A 24,649-nucleotide genomic window follows, 5' to 3' on the forward strand; every position below is an offset into this window, starting at 1 on the left:
TTGACTAGTACAACCCAAAAATCAATAAGGCCCGAATCAGCCAATCTGACTAGTATTTCAGGTTAGTTTCAGGTTTGATTTTCACCCACACAAAAGTTTATGGTCAAGTCTGAGTCGGGCACAAACCCAACCTGTGGACAGCTCTAATACTAATGCTCTTACATGCAAGCAATTTATTTTGATGTAAAACGTTTTTAGGAAAATATTTTATGCATTTTACTATATTTGTTTTGTTTTAAAAATTTGGCGACCTATAAGACTCAAGCAAGAACATGTAAAATGTTTTACGCTCAAACAAAAGGGTAAAACATTTTACATATTTCTCTCAACTTGTCTCTCACTTATCTGCTATTGCTACAAGCCACCCATCTTGCACAGCCACACAAAAGACCACCAATCGACACCACCATTAGCACCATACACTTGAAAATGTTTTCACTACAAATATTTTATGTGTGAGATATTTTACTTCGAAACAAACAGAATGTCACATGAGTTATGTGACTTATTTAAATAGCACATATGGATAGTTTTATAAACTATCATATAATGGGTCGAAGGATACTTTAGAGGAAATTTTGTCCATTTTATTAAGATAATTTAGATTACTTTTCTCAAATTATTTGCACATCATAGAGCATACTATACAACTATCCTCACCATTAATCAAACTCTTACAAGCATGGTTGTCAAAATCTCGTTCTAGATCTTACGATTTTACGATCCCACCTACCCAAAACGATCCAGATCTTTCAAGGATCTTTGCAATCGTTCAGCATCGATAGGATCGTATGATTCTGACAATCTTAAATGACTTTTGTTTCTTGTAATCCTCTTTAACTTGACAGAAGGCTCAGTTGGACCGAAATGAAAAATAAAATTTCAATAGATCAAGTTTTTTCACTCTAATGTAGAGAGAATGTTAGTTGGACCCAAATAAAAAATATTTCAATAGAGTATCACATTTTGAGATTTTTGGCTTTTTTTTTTTTTAGAGAATGTTTTTGACCTCTTTAAATGATGCTTACAACTGAATATAGTGATGTATGGTAATTATATCAATGAATGTATAATTTATGTGATTATTTAACATACCAAGGTGTTTTTTTTGTTTTTTCTCTTAAATAATGTAGGATCTTATAATCCATGATTTCACCTACCTTCCACGATCCTATGTAGGATCCCGATTTTAACAACTTTGCCTATAGGTAATTAACTTTATCCACCAAAACTAGTTATCAGGTATTTCAAGAGCTTTTCACCCCTGACGGGCTAAGCAAATTATTCTCATGCCCAAGAGATTGCTGCTTTCAAATATTACATCAAACACCCCAACCTCAAGGGCAAATCTAACCGTAGCAATTGCTCCTAGATATGAGAATGCAATCAATTAAAGCCCATTGGTAAAATTTATTCTATCTTCTCGTTAGACTGTGCACTTAAATATTATAATTAATACAAAAAAATTATTATAAGTTAAGTGATTTTATGGACTATAACATTAGTGACATTTTAGAGATATTATTATATACACCTTCTAAATTTTTGTTGAGAAATTACACCTTATAAATTTATGTGTTAATTTTTAAATAAATTAAATTTGTGTTTTATTAGGGTTGAAAGCAAAGAGGTCATTTTAAGGTCTGTTTGGGAGTCACTTATTTTGTTGAAACTAAAAACTGTCTGCTGAAAGTACTGTAGATAAATGTAAAAATTAGCAAAAATAGTACAATGAGACCCATAAATAGTACCAAATAGTGCAGTAGGACCCATAAATAGTAGTAAAATAAACTGAATAGTAAAATAAGTTATCCCAACACAACCTTAAAGTGGGTCTTTATCAAAAGTAATTTTGTGTTATCAAATTGACTTCTTTTTATTTTTTTTATTTATAATAGCGCAGTTGACCTTTCTACTCAACTTTCTTCATTTTATTGCCTGATTGACCTTTTTTTCTTATTAGGGTTGAAACTCTATAATAATAATAAAAAAATAAATAAATAATCTAATAAAGTAATTGTAGATACCACACGAGGTTACATATATATATATATATATATATATATATATATATATATACCACATGGGTTTAAAAAGTCAAGTTATAGTTGATAAAAACTCATGGCAATGTGAATCTTTTTTAATTTAATGTTATTTATTATATTGTTAGTTCTAGTACCAATAAATTTCATTGTCATATTAATAATATGATAAATTTTGATTATAATTTTTTTTTTGAAGAAATAATTACAACATGCTGCTAAGACTAAGACTAAAATTTTTACTAAAAAAAATAAACATGATTACATACTTTGAAAATCTAACCATTGGATTGTATGTTCTTTATGTTCTTAACACAAATATCAAATTTCATGTTAATTAGATGTTATTAATTATTCAATTCATACACTTTTTTTATGCATAATTTTAGATTACAAAAACTTAAAATTTAAACATTTGATTGATGATATAACTATTAATATTTGATCTTTTAGAAATTTTGCAAAGATATAAGAAAAAATTTGTAATCCAATTGAGGATTTATTAAAATTTGTGTCTAATAAAAAATATTGAGTGAAATTATAGTAAGTACAAGTCTTTAATAATAACTAGCTTCATCGCATGCATTTTGCATGTACAATAAGACTCTTTTTTTAATAGGAACTTGGGGTATTTTTTTTTTTTTTTGGAATATGGGGGTAGTTTTGGTTGTGTACATGGGGTAGTGTGACATTTTATAGAACATAGAGTAGTTTTATAAACATGGGTAGGTTTTTATTTTTTAATAAATTTTGTTATCAATATATGATTTTAACCTCATTTTTATGTTTTAGGAATAAGGATAAATTAATTAAATTAGGGGTATTTTTGAAAAGAAGAAGAAGATAATGACTAACTTTCTAAATCTTTTTAATATAAAGAGAAGGAATGAATCTTCTTAGTATATAAAGATATAAAGATGAAGTAATATAATTGATAATTCGTATAAAAAAATATATAATTGATAAGTTTTGTATTCTCTATTAACAATTAATTGAAAAAATTCAATCGATTGGGCGGTTGGCTTTAATAATGCTTTGACGTGAAAGGGACGCGGTGCGTTACGCGTGGTGTATATTATTAGGTAGGACCGGTCCGTAGCATAGAAAAGAAGAAGCTTCGGAGAGGAGTTTTATACTACTTTATTTTATTTTATTTCAACGGCGTCGTTTTTCTGCTTGGGACTCTTCGCTTTGATGTAAAATTTCTGTCGCTAACGTGCGCATTGGCACGTGGGAAAGTGGTTCCGAAAATTGTTCTACACTCCAATAGACGACGTGGTGGACTGGGCGACTGGGTTTGGATGCAAGTTCACGACGTACACGCGCGCGCACGTTAGATATTTTGTCTCCAAACTTTTAGGAGGGATTGGTGGGATTGGAAATTCAATTTTCATTGTCAATCTTGCTCAAATACCAACAAGCACAATGCCAAGGAAACATCGTAGGCTATCAATTATTTTGGCTTATTGATTTGCTAATTTGTAAACCGTTTATACCATTCATTTTGCTTTGTTGCCAAAATAAAAACAAGGTTGTGTCATGTCTGTCAATCTATGATGTTCCATTACAAACTAAGTATGATTTATTATATATGAGCGGTAAGCCCATAATGAAGTTCTAAAAAGAACCACCTGAAGTCAATTCCAAACAATTTGGCTTATAAATATTTTAAGAGACGTGATTAAGACTGTGTTGTTCTAATCTTGAGTATTTTGTCTCCAAAAACATAGAAAAAAAATCTCAAATATTGACATACCTGATGGAAATACTTAGGGGCTGATTAAAATATGAAAAATGTTAGAAATGTCATTTTCGTTCTTAAACTTTCACAAAAGTTCATTTTTTACCCCTAAACTTGCAAAAGTTTTTTTATTTATTTTATTTTATAAATTTTGCAAAATTGTGGGGGATAGAAGAATTCACATCCAGGCATGAGGCCCAAATGCCTAGAAGATCCCGTGGAGTGGAATGGGTCAAACCCATTTGCTTAGGATAAGGCCCAATGGCCTGGAGGATCCCGTGGAGTAAAATGAGTCTGGTTCATCTATTTAGGAAGCGGGGGGAATCCTCGCGGATCGTTCCCGCGAAATTGATGATACACTATGATAGGGTCCGAACAAAGTTTAGTTCGTCCATGACTAGAACATGTCCATAGGGTTTTACCAGAGAAGAAGCCTAATAGAAGCACCTCAAACATGAACAAGATCCCTCCTTAAGATATTACAATCGTCCAAATCAAGATGGTCGTCCATGGCATTCCCTACAAGCTTTACACAATCAAACCACGATCTGTCATTCCAGAACGTGGGGAGGGTTCCCCAAAATACGCTCAATTTTCTCCATTAACTCCACACATCTCTCACAATGATAGTGGATCCGAGCAAATAGACCCACTTCTTACTCTCTATAAAAGGATCAAGTCTCATTCAACAAAAGTAAGTTCTACTATTCATAGTTTCCTATCCTTGTGTTCTAGAGAGAAAATTGACTTAACTGTCGGAGGGTTCTTGGCCAGGTTACACTAGTCACCTTTGAAAGTTTTTTCTTTTCTTTCAGGTCCTAAAGCTATTATCATAGCTCGAAGCATTCCAACCTACTGATTTTTCTTGCATTCATCACACTACATCTAGCAAAGTCCTATCCGAGGTAATAAACATGGATAGTCTACCTTGTGCCCAGATATAACCTCGGGAAACCCTCTAGATAGATAAGGGTAGCAGAGATCACCTCCATGTTAATGAGGAACTCCACCTAACCTTTGATGCATTAAATACATATAACACAACCTGAACAGTAAAAACACCCCTAAAAGTCCTGTTTCAGTATAAGAAATGGAGGAACCTAATAAAGAAGAGGAAAATATCCCTGAGAATCCAGATGAGAATAGGACAACTGGGAGGATAAGGGTAGAGAATATGTTTATATAAGGAGGAGGACTGGCAAGAGAATAGGGTCGAAGAAAAAAGGGAGAGAGAGAGAGAGAGAGAGAGAGAAGAAAGTGATTAGAAATTATTGTCTATTGTAGTTCAATACCACGGGAAAAATGGTTTTTTCCATTGTAATGATCATGTTTCAATATGAATACAAGTCTAGTTTTTTTTTTTTTTTTTTTTGATGAACAGAAAATTTTTATTAAAGATGAGTACAGCACTACAACATTCTTCTGGACTCTTCTAAAATAACGGAAGAGAAAATTTTTATTAAAGATGAACATAATACAAGTCTAGTTGATAAAATCAGTTGTTTGAGTTTCCTATTGTAGAGTCTTCTCCTTTATAATTTTAACAAATAAATTGTGTTTTTCAATCTCAGCCATGCTTGCTCACTTCCAAGTGCAGGAGATCGTAGCAATATAATTTTCGAAGTACCGAAGTTGAACCACAAGGAGCAAGATAAATTTAAAAACAATACAATTAAACAACAATTTGGGTGAAGAAGAAAAATACTTTTGCTTGGTGATTGTTAACAAGAATAATAATAAAAACTTATTTAAATCAATAATGTAAATACTAGGGCATCGGGATGTTTCCCTATATTGATATGAAATTTTTTGTGATCTAAGAAAATATATATTTCATAATTGATTGTTTTTATACAAGTAAATACTTATGATTCGGTTGAACTGAAACAATTCAAGAACGCATGATAACCTAGATTGATAATGTGATTAAAAAAGTTTTCAAAAAAACTTATTCACTTTAAAACCTGGTTTCTATTTGAAACTATTAGAAATTTATCTAAACAATAAGAAAAACATGATTGAACTTATTGAAAGTATGGAAGAACTAATACATCAAAAGAAATCTAATTGAACAATCTAATATGTCGTTCATAAAATCCTAGAAATAATCACATTGAATATTCATACCATATAGAAGAAACATAACCCCTAGCCCTAGCAAAGAGATTAGGCCGCCATTAAAGAAAGGAAAAATACAAGGTTTTCTCTTCCAAATTCGTTCTACACTGCCTCCCTTCAAAACCCTAACATCAAAGTGTCCAAAGAAAATAAAACTTTTACTATTTTAATTTTCGTCTAGATTTACAGTTATAACTTGTAAGTTAATTTCGGCTTTTAAAAATTATGAATTTCAAAAAACTCAAAACTGAAAAGGTGTAGATATTTAAGTCACAGTTTCAACCCATCTGGCCTTGTGTCAATTAGATTTTTGAGGAGAAAGATATGCCAAAATACTAATCCGTGTTCAAATCTGATTTTTCCTTTTCAGATTCTACCTCTTTGATTTATTTCCTTATTTGAAACTTTCAAACAATGGTAGATGACCTAAGCACTCCAGCTGCACCTCCTTAGACATTTAAATATGGTCCTTTAGCTCCTCTTGAATTATAGTTTGGCCTCTATTCTCTCATAAACTCCTGTAAACTCATTTTTTTTACATGATTTCTTGAAAGTAGAAAATTACATACAATGAATGACATTTTATTCAAGAAATTATGTAAAGATAAATAATAAGGACTAATTCAAATCATGGCTTAATTATACAAATGAAGCATAGTAATAAGGAGATAACGCCTACATAAATATATAACAAGTATACATTTTAAGGCGTTATCAAGCTACTCCCTACTCAGTTCTTAAACTTTTTTTCTTCTAGTGAATGGTTTTTTGACGCACACAAAAATGTTTCACTTTTCATTCTTCTGTTTACATTTGTTAGTTTATGTCCTACTTGGCTTAACGGAGTGCTAACGTGGTATTTGAATTAAACCCAACTAATTTATTTTTGGGTAAAATGCAAAACTGACCCTTTAATTTTCTTCAGATTTTATTTCAGTCCTCTAACTTTGCTTTTGTTCATTTTAGTTCTCCAAATTTCAAGTTTATTTAATTAAGGCTTTTCCATCAACTTTTGTTATATGTTATGGTTAATTTTTCAATTTTATAAATTTTTCTTCAAATTTTTTAAATTAAAAAAATTCAATTAATGATTGAAAAATATTTTCTAGATTTTTTTTTTCAAAAAATTTTAACAAAAGAGGCCTTAATTGAATAAATCTGAAACTTAGAGGATTGAAATGAATGAAAGTAAAGTTAGAGGACTGAAATGAAATCTGAAGAAAGTTAGAGGATTAGTTTTGCATTTTAGCATTTATTTTTTAATCATAAACACGAGGTGCAAAATGATTGGCAGAAGTGGATTAAAATTTTTCAGTGAGACATATTTGCCCCCACACCCACTCATCAAAGTCCAATCTAAAAAATCCCCAAAAATTGAAAGGTTGAAACAGTGAAACCCCAGCCAGTCCCACGGCCGTAATCGGTAACCCCAACCTGGTGACACAGTGTTCAAAGGTAGTCTCCCTCTGTTGTGGTAAAAATGGAAAATTAGCCATTACTTTCCAACTATATAGTTAGTAGGCCCGGTTCCCAAACTATATTATTGAATAACACCTTGAGTCTAAAATGCTTGATTTTGGACCTATAAATCGAGTCTTTAAGACTCGATTTTTCAGTTTGATGTGGTGTTTTTTTCACATGGCGTCCACCTGAAAATCGAGTCTCTTAGACTCGATTTATGTGACGTGGCCATCTGGGTCTGACGTGGTCGGTCCATGTGGGAAAACAAGAAACTGAGTCTCTAAGACTCGATTTCAAGTTGGGATTTTTTCAAAATTAAAGCCCCTCACACAGATCAGACACTCTCCACTCTCACTCACCCTTTCTCTAACATAGAGCAGATTCTCACGCTTTCACTCTCCCTCTCACTCACCCTCTTCTCTCAGTCACTGTTCTCTCACTCAGTCTCCACTATTTCACATTGATCGCCTTCGCCAAAAGATTTCATAAAGCCACAACAAGGTGTACAGAGCTTGGAGTTCCTTCAGTCTATGTAGTCTCTCAAAACTAAAAAAAAAAAAAGGTGAGTCTCTTTGTACAAAGTTCACTGTTTGGTTGCCGAGAAACAGTGGGAAAAATCAAAGAAACTTTGGTTTCACCAAGTTTTTTTCTATTTTGGTTTCTGTATTGAATTTCTAATAGAACTATTAAAAAAGACCAAAGCTTTATTTGTTTTTTGAGATTGAATTTGTTTGTGGGTTTGATTTTTTTTTTTTTGGGTTTTGTTTTGTGCTTTGTTCTGTTCGTGGGTTGATATCAGGCAAATTTCAAATTTCCGTCTTGAACTATGCATTGTTTTGCAGTGATGATGTTAGGGTTTGTTAACTGGGTCTTTGTTAAACTAAATTGTTGATGGTAGGGTTTGTTAAAGTTGATGATTTAGTGTTTAATTGGATCCATGTTACTGAAAGTTTGATGACTTTCTTTTTGCTAAATTTGATAATGTCAGAAATGATATTGTGTTTATTAATGTAATATTGTTGTAGTGTTATTTGATTTGATTTTATTTGCTAAGTTCTTGCCTTGCTTGCATTTACTGTGTTGGGATTCAAGCCAACTAAAACAACCAAGGAAGTTTAACTTTGCAACTACATAAAATAAGTATTAAATATGCAACAATTATTAAATTGTAAATTGTAGAGATCAAATACAAGTTAAGTTCACTACAAATTTTAAACTCCTTTCATTGCATAATATCTAATATTTCAATTTAGAGAGAGAGAGAGAGAGAGAGAGAGAGAGAGTTAATGGCGAACAAACGAAAATCAACTGACAAGTTAAACAGGGTGGTGAGACTACGCATTCACTTTCACTACATTCATTTATACCAAAGATTTGGATAATTTCATAGGAAGGCAAACTTTGTCCGTGTAGTCCACACAATGATTATCTTTCAGATGAATGCACAAGTGCACAAGCATCCCCTAAAATATATTCAGAGCCAAAAGAAAGTTCACCATAACATGCTCTCCTAGGCAGCAAAAGCATTAGCCTGTCTGCGAGGTAGTAAGAAAACAAGACCTAATGCATTCCACAAGGTAAAAAGAATTGATAACAGCAGACTATATACTCAAAAACAAGCCAGGTTGATACTCTTACAAATACTAAATTTAGTCCAAAGTTCTCTACAATGTAGATCATTTTGAAATGCACTAGTACAAAATTGTGATAAACCAATTTATCACAATTATAAATAAAAGGATTCTGTAAAGTTTTCTTTTGAAGTTGCTTTTCAAAATGGTAAATAAGGGGGAAAAAAAACAAAAATCTTGGAATTGCTATAGTATGTCTTGGATCAGAAATATCAGGTCCTAGTTCACTAAGGTATTGTGAATCAAAGAAACTCCAATCTATTCCTGCCCCAAAGTACTCATTAAGGACATAATAAACAGCGTAGATGGACTAACAATGATTAAAGCACTGTAAAATGTGGTTTGCTAGTGATATGTCAAACTGCTCCAATACCAAGAGACGAGATTGACCAACCCCAAGGGAAGGATCTAAGGTCTCTTGATCCACGAGAATCTGGCTCTGCTGCAGTTGATTGCTACTACTACTCTTTTTCTTGCTTCAAAACTTTACCTTAAAAATAAAATCCTAAGTCTAAAAAGCTCTGTGTTCATATTGGCCTTTTTTGGTTCAGTCTTTCATCTTTTACTGAATTCTTGTTGTACAAACTGGCTTTAGTTGCTCTAACTCATACCTAGTTCCATAAGCATATTGTGTTTTCATTTCTCAAACTATCTGCTTATCATTCTTGTGCAGTATGACTGCTGCAAATGCTGGCCAGATTGACTATACACAGCCTAGACCTATTGATAGGTCAGTGTTGTCATAGCAGCTCAACCATCGGTCCGAAGCTATTTGGAATGGGCAGGTAAAACACAACACTAAAGATTTAACTAATGTACATGCATTTAATTCATACAATGTACACGCATTTGCTGTCATATATTAATCCATGACTCTGTTCTGTGCAGGATCCAGGGTTCGTTACCTACCGTAGCTGTAGTTCAGAGTTCTCCAATCGAGAGGTAATGGTGGACGACCGAGTCAGGAACATCATCAAGGCAGTTGGTTTGGAGGGACTCCTTTGGGTCCCTGGTAGAGAGATTGACCATGGCCTGATAACGACCTTAGTGGAGCGATAGCAGCCCAAGACTCACACCTTTCACATGCCACATGGTGAGGTCACCATCACATTGCAAGATGTGGAGGTTCTTCTTGGGCTTCCTGTTGATGGTGACACTATAACAGGGAGCATGCAGAAAAATTGGGTGGATGTGTGCCGGGACTTCTTTGGCTTTCAACCTATAAATCAAGACAACCATAAGCAACTTACTAGCCAAAGGATTCTCATCAACTGGCTTTTGGAGGAAGTTGATAATCCATTGCCGCCTAATGTTGAAGAGGATCAGCTGCATAAGTACGTATGATGCTACATCCTAGCGCTACTGGGGGACACAATATTCATGGACAAATTTGGCGATAGGGTGCATCGAATGTGGGTGCAGTAGTTGGAAGACCTTCGTAAACCACGAAGGTACAGTTGGGGAAGTGCTTGTCTTGCATGGTTGTACCGAGAGCTATGCAGGGCAAGCGAGGACACCGGTCAGATTGGTGGGTGCTTACTGTTGGTTTAGTATTGGGTATGGGCCAGGTTCCCCTATTTGTGCCTGGCAGTTGAGCGTGGCCCGCCAGTGGGTGTTTATGGTCCTCCAGTGCGTGGTCCACTGTCCTTGAAGTAAGTCTCTACCTCATACACGTCATATACATTATGTGATCATTACCTAAGCCCACAATCATGTAACTTGATTTCCTTTATTTATTTTAAAGGTTTCTACCAATTTTTTATGTCAACATAAAAAACTTTTAAACAGAGGTTCAATATATATGATTACGTTAATATACTCTAATTTTGTGACTGTCATGTGGCTTGTATGTGCTTTGTTTTTATAAGGATTGTTTCTTATTCTAGTGATATTATTAATTAAGTAAATATCTATAAGATTATCTCAGTAGTTATATTTGATTACATTATTGTTTTAACATTGGAATTATCTCAGTAGGAAAGTTCTAGATATTGATCCCTTGTTCTTGATTGTAGGTGGTTGTGGGTCCCAAACAAGAAAAATAGGCCCGCCCACATCTTCAGGGGCAGGTATCGCGAGCAAATAACTTCATTGTTGCCAAGCCAGGTATGAAAATGCATTGTTTTACATGTTTAGGAACAAGTTATAGGTTTGGTGAGTTTTGAAATATAAACATTGTTGCCTAATGTGTTGTATACTTGTTTTTTGGCTATTGTAGGTGGTGTGGCAGCCATATGAAGCTGAGTTAGAGAACCTTCCGCCGTGGTACGTTGCAGGGAGGGCCGTGTGGACGGTAACGGTGTCGCTTGTATGTTTCCACCTAGTAGAAAAACATACACCGGATCGCATCATTCATCAATTTGGGATGATCCAAGAAATTTCCCACAATGTTGACACTGACACAGTGCTTCATGCCATTGATTTGAGGGGGAAGGTCGGTATTGATTGGACACGAGAACATGCTGTGCATATCGATGAGTGGGGTAATCGCCTTCAACGACGTTGTGAAGCAGTGCTTGATGATATGCCTCCACAACATGAGTACCACGACTAGTTTAAAAGGGTAACTCGAAGGTTCATCGATAGGCCCGGTGCTATAGTGACTTTGCTAGTAACTTCTCAATGTCGTATTTGTATCATGCTGGACGCCAATATCATTGTCTGCATCACCTTCATCATGGTATTCCATATTTTCCTCTTCAAAATTGGGAACGACTTCATGGTCATCCACATCGTTCTCAAAGTCGCCTCGCTCAATCCTCTCTTCGTACTCATCCACATCATCAATATTTTCACCATCATTCACGGCATGATCTTCGTCTTCCTCCTCTAAATGTGTCTCTTGAGGATGAAGGGTTTCACCAGTATTGGCGACATGATCTTGAGATGTGAGCGTATAACCTGGTTCTGTATACCCTCCCGTTGTAGTGCATCCATCATCTAGGGTTGTAAATTGTAAAGACGTAGTTGTTTGTTGCACCACCACAGTATGTATTGGTGCAAGCGGCTCCGAACTTACGTACAACTTAACAGCATTTACTTGTGGCATTTTCTGGATCCTATTAAACATCATCTTTACATGTTTGATCGCCATATACCCGTAATTTATCCGTTCATGAAGGATTTCTTGTGGGTAACGATAAATAATCTTGATGTCATACCAAGTAGGGTTCAAATTCAATTCGTCCATTATTTTCCTTTTCAAATCATTCAACGTCTTCAACTTACGACGGATCATCATGTAGTAGCATTTGGTACTCGGCCCTCTAAATGGGAATCCGTCAATCTCTCCAGGATTGTCAAGGGGTCCACCGTAGTATACATTTATATCAATATTTTTCAGAGATTGTGAACCTATTAGAGAGTAAAGTATAATATGTTAGTGACATATTTTATCTCTTTCATTTAACATCAATTACAAAACATTTTCTATCTACTCAAAGTACAAAAATTACAACTTCTCACCCCACAATTGCATATATTCACCCCACATCACATACAAACACACTCAATCATTATCATTTCGTACTCAAACAAATAAAAAAACTAAAGACAAAACTCACCCCCATTACAAAATTTCAACTCAGTTCTAACAAAAATATAAATAAAAATATCAAACCAAACAACAAAAGTCATGAGGATGTGCAAATGAATGAGTGCAATTATGTAACATCATCATTCCAGTGCAAGAAAATTCATGGCATACCCTATTACACTACTATTAATGAAATAACATAGAGCAAAGTTCATCAGACAAAAAAAAAAAAAACACTAATGTGAATATGATCATGAGCAATCAAAATTAGACATATCATCTAATTTCAAAACTAAGGAATTAATATACAATCAAATATACCAAATTTGATATACAAACTCAAATTTAATACAAATTATGGAGAAAATGAAGCAGATAACTTCACTAAAAGCTAGCAAAAAGACTTCCTGGATCATGAATAATATATATATATATATATATATATATATATATGTCTTTCTCCTCACTTTCTAAATATATATATATCTTTCTCCTCACTTGTTTTCTAAAATATATATATTTTTATATATATAAATATATATATATATATATTTATATATAAAGTAGTTAATACAAACAAATAATTAAGAAATGTCATGACAAATTCAATGCAAGCAATACTTTCTAAAGCACTTATATACACTAAACAACCAACTAGAGAGTGAGGAGACCCTTACCTGACATGAGGATGTGCAAATATGCTGCTGGGATTGTATGAGATTGAGAGGGGGAGTGAGAGAGGGAGACTACAATGAATGTTGGGCTTGTATGAGAGTTAAGAGAGGAGCAATGTTTTGCTGCTGAATGTGTACGAGAGTTGAGAGAGGAGCAATGTCTACTGTTGAATGTGTATGAGAGTTGAGAGAGGGTCCATTGAATATGGTTTTGTTTTGCCTATAGTGAAATGGTTTGCTTTTCTGCTGAATCTTGAGAGACCTGTCCAGACAAAACAAAACAAGTGAAATGGTTTGCTTTTTTGCTGAATCTTGAGAGACCTGCCCAGACAAGACAAGATGGGACGAGAGACCTGCCTAGACATGACCAGACATGACCAGACTTAGACATGACTAGGCCACGTGGACCAATTGACCACATTTAAAAATCGAGTTTCTGAGACTCGATTTCACTTTAGCAAACGGAGTCTCTAAGGCTCGAGATCCAAGTGGCATCTACGTGGAATCTCAGAGCACAGAAATCAAATCTCTAATGCTCGGTATAAAACTCGAGTCTAAGAGACTTGATTTCCAGGTAGACGCCACCTAGAAAAAATGCCACATCAAACTGAAAAATCAAGCCTCAAAGACTCGATTTATAGCCCCAAAATTAAGCCTTTGAGACTTGAGATATTACTAAATAATATAGTTTGGGAACCAGGCTTACTAACTATATAGTTGGAAAGTAATAGCTAATTTCCCATTTTCGCCCTCTGTTGTTGAAGCTAACAGATTCTAAAGCAACACAGAAGAGAAGACAATTTCCTTTGCTTCTTCGAAAGTCTCTGAGGAAGGAAACTCTTTTACTTGATAGAAATTTCACTAAGGATTTTAGAGATTGACTTGCCTGATTTGGTTTGGAGTAAAAGAGAGATTTTTGAAGGATTCTTTGGCATCTTTAAGTTGGCCAAAAGTTGCTCTTTGAGGTTTATTAGAAAATTTTGTTTTGGCTATCTTTGTTTTTGATCTTGGGGTTGAGGTTTTTCTTTTTTCTTTACTTGAAATTTACCTTGATTCTTGTCTTGTTTTAAAGATTAGCCCATGATACGCCAAAATTTTGATATGGGTGCATGGTTTGATACTGAATCGGTGTTGCTTTGTTTTGAAAGAGGACAAAATTTTGTTTTTCTTTTTACAAAGTTTAGTGAAGTTATTACTAAATTGGTGTTTGATTTTTGGCAAGTTTATTGCTGTATTGTTTGAAATTTGTTGGAGTGCTAAGCTCTGTACCCATATACCCATGTCTTGGTTGAAATTTTCATATGGATTTTTCTATAATTGGTGGTTGGAGTTGCCTTTGAACACTCTGTCAGCAGTACTTTGTCTCCGGGTTGGGGTCGCTGTTTGGGTTGCTGATTTAGGCTGTGGGACAAGGCAATGGTGTTGGGGTTTCAGGCTACTTTCAACCTTTCAAATTTTGGAAATTTTGGGACTGGATTGAAGATAAGATTGGGTTAGGGGTGTGAGGGGCAAATTTGTCTCACTAAATTTTTTTTAATCCATGTGAGCCAATCATTGTGCACCACGTGTTTATAATTTTAAAAATAAATTAGTTTGGTCCAAGTTGGACACCGTGTTGCCACGTAGGACAAAAACTCACGGACAAAATGAAAAGTAAAACATAAAAAAAAACTTTTAAAAGTTTAGTGACGAAAAAAAAAACTTTTATGAAAGTTCAGGAATGAAAATGATATTTTACCTAAAGAATTTAAATGGTGGGTTCAAATTAGAAGTAGTAACAATTTATCATCTATGATTTTTTTTTTGAGATAATTTCAACCTATGACATTCACTCCTGATAATAGCTCTTTATCATCATACCAAGACACCAATTGGTTTTGGTATAAACGGGAATTGAATCTTAAATCTCTTATTCAACTATAAGAAACTTTATTAGTTAAGTTAACTGGAACCCACTTTATCATCTATGATTTGTTGTAAAAGTATTGTAAAAATATTACGAACCTAGCACTTTTCTTAAAATAATGTCATACGATAAAATAAAAAAAAAGTATTGTTTTAGTCTCAACATTTTGGGATCACTGTCAGATTGATCCCTACATTTTTATAACAATTAATTTAGTCCGCATTATATTCAACATGCACTCAATTTAGTTCATATCGTTGTGGTGTTAACTCATTAATGAAAATTGACTACAAGTTAAAAATAACATAGTCCAAGTTGACTGCTATTGAACTGTACTTTCTAAATTATTTTTCTTTCTTTCTTTCTTTCCTAAGTAGAGAGAGAGAGAGAGAGAGAGAGAGAGAGGGGGATGAGCTTGTTATGAACTTCATGTTGAGCCTCAAGACAGCTCAAAAGGGCTGAATTAGTTCTTTACTGGGTTGGGCTTCATCACTATCTCCCTAAAACCCTTTCTTCGTTTGTAAGTAGCTAGGCTAACCCAGCCCAAGAACAAATACTGAAAAATGGTAACGCCACTTGCAAATCCTAACGCTAATGGCAGGAACAGCAACATTATCCTCGTTGATTAACCTCAACGTCACACCCCTCCACTCCTCGCTCTCACCTTCTGCACACATCTCATTATCACACCACATCCAAACCCCTAGTTTGAAACCCAACATAATCAGCAATATTTGTCACAGCAAGGTCTCTCTGTCCCTCTCTCTTTAACATGCACACACAAACACTATAAGTCAGTTATTAGGAACTTGGAGTTTGACTGTGTGTGTTTTTCAGCTGAACAGTACTACAGCTAGTGAAGTGGAAGCTGAGGAAATTGATGGAGATTTCTTCTTCGAGGGTGATCATGGGGTGGTAGTGGATGATGAAAGTGACGAGGAAGATACAGAAAGTAGTGTTGATTTGTTAATAAGGTTCTTGCAAAGCATGTTAAAGAAAGTTTCCAGGCGTGCTAAGAAAGCCTCCCGCTCTGTTTTGCCGGCCCAAATACCGGCTCAGCTGGTAATTGTTCTCTATTCTAATCTAGACTTTTCCGTTGGAAATACTAGGTCAGTTGATCTAAAAAGCTTATAGGCTTTGAATATTGTTCAGTGTTCCATGTACTTTTTAAGTATGTACTTTCAAAGTTACATATTTGTCATTTTTTATTGCTCTTATGTCTTAATAGAAAGAATTAAAGGGAACGGTTTAGTCACGTACCTCTAGACACTATGAACAAACGTGATTAAATTAACCGCAGTAGTGCGTACTCGGCACACAGTTCATCAGGTCACCTGCAAGAGAGATAAATAGGGTTGACCTAACCTTATGAACATCCACCTATCATGGATATATCAGAGTTAAAAAAGTAACCTTACATTAATTAATTAGGAGTAGCACAAGTCCAATAGAAACAAGTTGTATGTACCAAGTCAACTACCGATCACATGACCCCAACAACATACTGAATCACTGATGGGTACTCAAGTCAAGGCATATTAATTTAGTTACAGTCAATCCATTTTTACAAAACAAAAGGTCCAATTAATGGAAGAACATTTCTTATAGAATTAACATATATGGTTGGTTATATTGGGTCAGTCTAATACCTATTGAAAGATGTGATTTCAAAATTTTACTGGCAATTTTTTTTTTTGGGTGATGCTGCTATTAGTTTTTGACACCCTGTTCAAGAGGTAGGATTTGTGCATATATTGATGCATTCAAATAGAGGAATGTTAAGTACAGATGAACAAATGAACACATAAGGGTATTGTTCAACTGTGACATGCATTATGTGAGCATATGAGGTAAGTCTCTGGTTTATTGACTGCATTCACTTGTGAGTTGTTATGGATGCATATGGCTTGGGTTTGCGAAATGAAAACTCAATTTGTTGACATAGGCACTTGTTGTCAGACTGTTTGACATGAATACTGGAACCAAAAGTTCTTGAGTTGGGCCTAAATTTAGGAGACTTAACTGAAACAAAAAAGGATAAACAACCAGCACAGCACCCCCAAACTAAAAGCATCATGGTAATACTAACACCTTAAGAAACAGAATGAAATCTTCCATCTACCGCATAAACCTCTATTTTGGATAGTTCTTAATACTTCTATAAGACCCCAGTCTAAGTCTATAATCATCTCTAATTAATTGTACAACTCCTCCTTCGTAAGGACTTTACTATTATGCACTCAAGCACTTCTTTGTAATTTGTATCCATGAATGGTAAACAGTAGCATCCCATGCCAGTTTGCTGAGGTTTACTTTGAGGCTTTCACCTTTCAGCTTGTGAATACCCCATTGCAAGACGTGTATCCAGCTATATGCTCCTCTAGCAACCACATCATTTACCTGCTGCCAATTAATTCTTAAAGAAACGAACACTCAAAGTGCAGATAATCACGACCTTGCATTTGACTCCTGCAAAAGACACACAATAAACCCCCATTGTATCCCCATTTATTAGCTAACTTTCCTCCAGTGTAGAATCTATATCCTTCACTAAGAGCCTGCGTATGAAAGATTGTTTAAAGATTGCTGCTGGAAGAATGTTTAAAACAATGTTAATTTTATATTCTAATCTTGCCTCGGAAATCAGGTGTCTTTTGCAGTTGATGGCGTTCTACTTTTGGCTTCACTTTCAATTGTTAAAGCACTTCTTGAGGTATATACCCTCTCCATCACTAGATTTGAACAGTTAAATCCCATTAACTTTTTATGAACAGTATTCAGAAAAATACTTTCATGTATGGATATGAAAGCAGTTATTATAAGGTTATAACATTGTCACAATTATTGGATATGTTGAAATCTTTTGATGATGGAACAAGCTATTAACTATGCTCCTTTCCTTACCTAATATTATTTTCTTAGAATAAAAAAAAAAATTTCTTTTCCTTTTTTTTTTCTTTAAACTTTAAAACGTGTTTTCCACAATTCAAAATCTTTCTGAATAATTTCCCAAGTAGACTTATTTGTGATTTCAAATATTCTTAACCCAGCTGTTTTCAGCATGCTGAATCGACTGATGACTGGACATGTTGCGATAGATGAAAAGAGCAGATAACTGACAAGTTAGATATTGATTGCAGGTGGTCTGCACTCTTGGAGGCACTGTGTTTGTGGTGATCCTGTTTCTACGTGTGATTTGGGCCACCATTTCTTATTTCCAATCAAGTGACAATAATTTTAACCAGGGTGGAAGTTCTTCTGCTACAGCACAGTCAGTAACATAGTTTTCACTGTTGGTGGAAAGCACTCTTTTTTCTGAATTTCCTCACAGAAAGGCTTTGAAAGCTCTCTCTCCACAAAATATTCAACCTTTTCATTGTTGCCTCGCAGTTCTTGTGTAAATGTGAAAGGAAGTGTAAAATTGAGTAGGAAGCGATTCAAACTGCGTACTAGTTTATTTGTTAGTACAATGGTTCATTTACCCTCTTGCAAATAGATTTTAAACTAAGTTTGTGGCTGGTCCACTACAAATGCATGACATTGCGAATTTGTAAAAGAATTGTGTTCACTGAGTTCATGCTCAACTTCACCCAATTAACCAATTTTGGTTGATGTGATTCGTATGGTGCTAATGAATTAGCCAAGGAGGCAAGGACACACTAGGCAATTGCAGAAACTACTGTTAGTGTCACATTTTGCTTGAGTTCATTGTTCAACACTTCAACTGTGGGGGAAAGCAAAAGAAAACAGAGAGATGTGGGGGGTGGAAGGAGTTGCAATATGATTCATGAATTGATCATTTAAAGGTGGTGTTGCAATATGAATTGACCATTTAAAAATCTAATCGAAAATCTTGTTATATATCCGACAACATGGATATGTGTCTGTTAAAAGGGTAATTTTCGGCTTCTATTCTTGTTACACCAAACCCTTGGGAGGACTTCCCTTTTCATGGTCTATACTCTATACTTGGGGGGCCATTTTGTGTATGGAATCCTGTTGGGTGTCAAGTGCAGATTTCACTCAACCAGCACATTTTGATTGTGGAGTAGTTTCAAAGAAAAGTTCATCAGTTCACATTTTGCTCCTAGCTACTAGTGCCTTGCTTGTAACACCAAATTAATACTCCCTCCCCAACAATCATTTCTTAACAATAAACTAGCGAACTCCAGGGTTATATTTGTTTTTCTACAGAAAATTAGTTTGATATTCGCTTTCAGCATGATGATTGAGAAAAAAGCAAGTCTAGCAGTTTAAAAGGTCATTTTACCTAAAGTTGATTCCACACACACAATAGGACGTTAAAGACATAGGTTTCATAAGATAGATTCTGCATAAAAGCAGATTCCTAACATCAATAATATTCCTATTATTTGATGTGCTTGTACTGCATAGTATGATCTTTATTTTCGAGAAAACCAAAAAGAAAAACTTCAGCAAAAGCTCATTGCAAACCTTTTAACATGAAGGAAAAATCCTACTTTAAGAACTCGGTTTGGACCTACAAAATGCATAGCATTAGACTTGCTCAATTTATTAAAGGATACAGCTTCTTAGCAAACAGCATGTTATAACAAGGTTTACACAATGTAAGCATTAGAAATTCTGAACAAGCAACATTCTTTCACAAGAACAATACTCATTCTAAGAGGTTATGTTTGGGTATTAGTACAGAGACAATGGTGAAGCCTGCTAAAAGATATAAGAAGGAAAAGAATTGATATTCCAACACACAAACAAACGGAGTTTGTTCAGCTGGTAACTTAAAGCAGTCTTACAGAAAGCAACCAGAGCTCCATGCCTGGTGTGTCTCTTTTTGATTTAACATATTGTGGTATACGGGTTATATTCTTTGACAACTACTGAAGGAGTAAGCATCGCTTCTTAATGCTTTTATTACCAATCAACAAGGACTTTTTGTTGTTTTTGGTTTCCCTTTTCTTTTGGTCTGAATGAGGACTTCATAGACTACGTTGTTCTTTCAAAACCACCACCAACCTGCATGTGCAACCACTCCGGTGATGAACTGCGGGTGTACTCCCTTGGGGTTTGTGAACCAAATGCCATGCCAGAAGTATCAAATGTCTGTTGACCAAACTGAAACACCAAATTATTTTGTTATAAGAGTCGCAGTTCTTGGAAAAAGAGGAAAAACTATTATCAATAAATAAACTAATAGTGATTTAAACAAATAAATAATGCTCAACCAACCCATTCCTAAATTATATTTAGAAAAATTCCATTCCGATGAAACTGACCAAAAGTTCCATCAGGAATTTGCAAAATAAAAAAAAGTGACATGACCATTTAAAGCACAGACATATGGTGCATGGTTCAACTGAGCACACGGATTTATTCTTTTAGAGAAAGTAAGTTGTAATTCAAAGGGTTAAAGAAAAGAAAACAAGCTCTAATGCATAATCTGATACATCAAAAGCAACATAAAAGACAATTTGCAAGTAAGAAATCAAAAATGTTATGCCTACACTCTCATTCCAGGAGAAAAACATTATATAGAGGATTAAAATAAACTCCAATATCTTTACATATAATTAGGACTTACATCTTTAGAAGGAAACACTTCAAGTCCAGGGGTCATTCTTGTATTAACTGCTTCAAGCTTCATTGACAAGAACTGTAAAATCCAGTAAACTTTTATAAGGCTCAACTTCAGATTTAGTAAGCGAAAGAAATAACAGTTAAAAAGTACAACAATTTAAATCAATCAAAGGATTCTTACCTCAACCTGATGCTGTAGTGATTGGATGTAATTTATTATCTCATCAAGGACCAGTGCTTTTCCAATAACCTGAATTTAAAAGCCTAATCAGTGAACAGTCTTTCTGGAAAAATACCATATTAAAAGGAAACTAAATATAAATATCAAAAGCCAAAACAACGGATACAGAATATACAGTAACAAGTCGACTAAGTCACTGATTAGGTTATCATATTTTTCGCCATACAAATAAATAGTTTAAGATGAAATGGAACTTAAACTTTACAAAAACTTTTTCACTGCACACTGTACAGTACATCTATTCTAATGAACTAGAACCTAATTGGCAAATTAGAGAATGATTAAATTTCAAGAAATACCAATACCATACCTTATTACAACCCGGGACCAGATCCTGGAGAATTTTCATCCTCTCACTTATCTTTTCTCGTCTAGCCTGTCCACCAAATGGGTCTAATCAGCAAAACTCGTTCGAACGAGTTTTATATGCAACTGTTAACTAAATCAATTTCCACAACTAACTCTACCATGATTGCAACATATACATAATTGTGAATAACAGGTTGTGTCATGTATCTGGATCTTAACCCGCCTTATGTCAATGTCTTGGCCATTACACTCACTTCAAAGAACAACTAAAACCACAATTTTACAAACAGTAAATTCAAAGAGGATTTCAGTAAAAATTACTCTTTCTGCTAAACTGTGGCTATCAGTAGCTTGACCCCTTCTTGCTCGTACGTGGATGTAGTCTTGCTTAGGTGGCTCCAGCGGGGTCTGAGTATTCTGTTCCACATGCTTGCCTGAACTGGGTTCTGCCTCAGCTTTTGAATCAAGATTCTCATCTCCACTTCCCGACGTTTTCAGCCTCTTTCCCTCACAATCATTCTGCCCCAAAAAATTTTAGCACCCAACAAAAAATATATTAAAAACCCATCTTCACCAAACTCAACATTTCTCAACTCACTCAATTTCATTACTGAATACAAACAAATTTCATGGTATCTCAGACATAAACTATCAATTTTCAAGTGACAATAAGGACAAAAACCAAGCTTTAGTCCTAACATTTTTGGGTCCACTAAGATTGATTGACTACTAAATTAGTAACTAGGAACGTTTTGAGATCAATAATCAATATCACTGAATCAATTTCAAGATTTGTGTTCATAGAGATTTAATGGCAAGCTACAAAGATAGATTTTCACGAAATTCGAAGCAAATACCGCGCCATTGCCGGAGTCCACGCCCTTGGAGTTGGAAGAATCGTCCTCCAAATCACGCCGCTTCCTCGACCCACCGCCATTGCCACCACCGCCATGAACACCCCGCTGGTCCAAGCTCATCGGATCGTTACCCGAAACTTCCCGATTCGTCGCACCGTTTACATCGCCGAACTGAGGCCTCCTCAGGCCCATCACCAATTCGCCACCGCCATTCATCGGCGGAAACGGCCAGATCTCCGACAAGTTATACGGCGACCCTTCGTTCATCATCGCCGGCGGATCCATTCTGAAAAGTCTTTTCACATTTATGTATAAACTCAACTTAACTTAACTTAACTAACTTCAAAATCTCCAAAGCAAAAGCTTAAAAGTGTTGTTTTTTTTATTTAAAATTCAGTTGCTTTTTGTGTTTTAAGACGTAAGTTTCAAAACAAGAGAGAGAGAGAGAGAGAGGAGCTGAAAATAAAAAAAAAAGGGGTCTTTAGAGTTTGAAGCTGTAAGTGTTGTTGTTGTGAGAGTTTGTGTGTGTGTGATCTCCTTAGACAGTGGAGGTTGGTGCGCACAGTGTTGGGTGTTTTGTGTGTCCACCACCACTCACTATTGAGAGACAGAGACCTCGGGAGTAGCAAACAAAAGTCACTTCCAGTGAGTTTTTATCGGAGGGTCCAGTGTCCAGGTCCAGCCACTCTCTCTATCTCTCTCTCTCGGTTTTGGCTCTGTTTTCCTCTCTCTCACGTGCACCTCCTCCTCTCTCTCCCCACCGTTCGATCAATCTACACTCACTAATCAACAATATCCGCTTTCTTTCCAATCTTGCCTACAGCGTACACACTATGAGAGACAGAATATATACATCCTATATTGGAACAGCGGGAATAATATAAAAAAATAAGATAAAGATTGAGTGCACAAAAATTGTTAGAGTTTCGGGCAAAAGAGGGTTGAGTGTCATTATAATTAAATATAAGACGTTAACTTAAATCGCCTCTTATCCAATTTTTATTCGTAAAAAAATGGTTCGAATAATGAATATCGACTGTTGTATTATGATCGAGCTAATTTTTATTGACAACCGAGCAAGTTTTTGTCAATAAACCTATATTTTAATTAAATGTACTCTTCTCACTTCTTTCTAATAGGGGCGTGATCCAAATCCGATAAATGTTTTCTCAAAGAATGTGAATGTCTATGGGCACCTATTAACACAAGCCAAAACATAATTCATTTCTTGTTAATATTTTATTTTTTGCATCTAATAGTGTATTGACTTGACACTCGATACATATTTAGATTAATATTTAATTTAAATCATGAAATGAGTTTATTCTAACACTGCACCAAATTCAACTTTTCTATATAATTAAAACTTAGATATATTCTCTATGTGTAATGAATTATTAAAGATTCTCAAAAAAAAAAAAAAATTCTCCTATTAAATATATATATATATATATATTTTTTTTAAGAAACAAGCACACATAAGTAAGAAGAAACTGAGTCAGTCAACTATACATTTGTATTTAATTAGAAGAACTTAATTCGCTGATTCAAATTGTATTTTTTCTATATGTTTGATGCATAGTGTGATATCATCTCTACTAGTGAAATTCAACATACACAAAAGTTTTTTTTTTTTTCGTTGGTCCTGGGATCTATTATAAAGTATATAAAGGAGGCGTGTTTGATTAACGTATGATTTAGTTTAAGTTAATCATTGTTATGATTGTGATGGATATATAAACGGTCAATTTATTGCAAAGGTTAGAGAAAATTGACTAACCTGAAAAAAAAAAAATTATTCGAAAGAGGAAGATGGCCCACCGTTAATTGGCATGGTGTTGACGTGTTTGGAGTCTTTGGACTAACAACGTTCCAAAATGTATCGATTTCGTGAACAGAAAATATTGTTTCCAAAATTTAGGACCCGTTCACTGAGAGAATTTTAGTAACGTACCAAACAAACTCTTATTAACTTTTTAATAAATTCGCAAGAGCTTAATTGATAAAAATACTTGTGCACAGTTACTTTATATATATATATATATATAATACTTGTACAGTATTATACCACAAGTTTTAATCTATAAACAATTACTTTCTTACGTTTGTAGAGAACAAAATTGGACATTATTGCGGAATCTATTCTATAATTATTTTAAAAATATTCATGCAAAATTTTATAGATATTGATTTAAAAGAAGAAAAAATAGAAAATTGAAAAAAAAAATCATAATAAGATTAGAAATCCATTACAGTTCATAGAATTGTACACGTATATTTTAATTAGTATATGACTCTGTAAATAACTTAATTAATTCATGGATAAATTACAACTTACTCATTTATGGTTTGGTCGAAATTTAAGTTGCCTACCTGTGAGTTGAAATTTGACACTTTATCCAGCTGAGGTTAGTTCAGTTAGACTTCCGTAACTCACATAGATTAAAAAGGAGCTAAATATGTAATTTTACTCCACTTTTATGTCTATCTTCTTAAAAAACACAAAAAAAACCCTTGCATTATGGGATTTCAAATTATAAATAGGCAATTTAAATTTCGGTCAAACCTTAAGTGG

The 24,649-nt window shown here is 34.5% G+C and overlaps 3 protein-coding genes across 4 annotated transcripts; 2 read left to right on the forward strand and 1 right to left on the reverse strand.

Annotated features, from left to right (window-relative positions):
* The first annotated feature begins 10,076 nt into the window (after positions 1-10,076).
* Positions 10,077-11,547, forward strand: LOC142629119 (serine/threonine-protein phosphatase 7 long form homolog). Its single transcript, XM_075803103.1, has 4 exons — positions 10,077-10,327; positions 10,562-10,645; positions 11,009-11,099; positions 11,212-11,547. Exons 1-4 carry the CDS (start codon positions 10,077-10,079, stop codon positions 11,545-11,547), a joined length of 762 nt encoding a protein of 253 aa, XP_075659218.1.
* A 4,132-nt stretch (positions 11,548-15,679) lies between these two features.
* Positions 15,680-18,725, forward strand: LOC142627321 (uncharacterized). Its single transcript, XM_075801158.1, has 4 exons — positions 15,680-15,855; positions 15,946-16,170; positions 17,756-17,821; positions 18,249-18,725. Exons 1-4 carry the CDS (start codon positions 15,703-15,705, stop codon positions 18,390-18,392), a joined length of 588 nt encoding a protein of 195 aa, XP_075657273.1. The 5' UTR covers positions 15,680-15,702; the 3' UTR covers positions 18,393-18,725.
* Positions 18,726-19,628: 903 nt separating this feature from the next.
* On the reverse strand, positions 19,629-22,767 carry LOC142627142 (transcription factor BHLH094-like). 2 transcript variants are annotated; one of them, XM_075800942.1, is made up of 6 exons: positions 22,075-22,767; positions 21,539-21,736; positions 21,219-21,284; positions 20,849-20,917; positions 20,672-20,743; positions 19,629-20,205 (listed from the first exon to the last, which is right to left on the reverse strand). In XM_075800942.1, exons 1-6 carry the CDS (start codon positions 22,357-22,359, stop codon positions 20,077-20,079), a joined length of 819 nt encoding a protein of 272 aa, XP_075657057.1. In that variant the 5' UTR covers positions 22,360-22,767; the 3' UTR covers positions 19,629-20,076. The 2 variants fall into 2 exon arrangements, with proteins under 2 accessions (XP_075657057.1, XP_075657058.1); XM_075800943.1 differs by having other exon boundaries at positions 19,629-20,193; positions 22,075-22,698.
* Between the last annotated feature and the right edge of the window lie 1,882 nt (positions 22,768-24,649).

This window comes from Castanea sativa, chromosome 3 (genome assembly GCF_040712315.1).
Source record: "Castanea sativa cultivar Marrone di Chiusa Pesio chromosome 3, ASM4071231v1".
Lineage (NCBI taxonomy): Eukaryota > Viridiplantae > Streptophyta > Magnoliopsida > Fagales > Fagaceae > Castanea > Castanea sativa.

Bases quoted from the DNA above. Each gene is read 5' to 3' on its own strand.
- LOC142629119 (XM_075803103.1), top strand. From the start codon at position 10,077: ATGCCACATGGTGAGGTCACCATCACATTGCAAGATGTGGAGGTTCTT. The intron at 10,328-10,561 runs GTACGTATGATG...GGTATGGGCCAG, and splicing joins GAAGAGGATCAGCTGCATAA to GTTCCCCTATTTGTGCCTGG. The intron at 10,646-11,008 runs GTAAGTCTCTAC...TCTTGATTGTAG, and splicing joins CGTGGTCCACTGTCCTTGAA to GTGGTTGTGGGTCCCAAACA.
- LOC142627142 (XM_075800942.1), bottom strand. From the start codon at position 22,359: ATGGATCCGCCGGCGATGATGAACGAAGGGTCGCCGTATAACTTGTCG. The intron at 21,737-22,074 runs GTATTTGCTTCG...TTTTTGGGGCAG, and splicing joins TGGACTCCGGCAATGGCGCG to AATGATTGTGAGGGAAAGAG. The intron at 20,744-20,848 runs GTAAGAATCCTT...TGGATTTTACAG, and splicing joins CACTACAGCATCAGGTTGAG to TTCTTGTCAATGAAGCTTGA.
- LOC142627321 (XM_075801158.1), top strand. From the start codon at position 15,703: ATGGCAGGAACAGCAACATTATCCTCGTTGATTAACCTCAACGTCACA. The intron at 16,171-17,755 runs GTAATTGTTCTC...CTCGGAAATCAG, and splicing joins CCCAAATACCGGCTCAGCTG to GTGTCTTTTGCAGTTGATGG. The intron at 17,822-18,248 runs GTATATACCCTC...TATTGATTGCAG, and splicing joins TTGTTAAAGCACTTCTTGAG to GTGGTCTGCACTCTTGGAGG.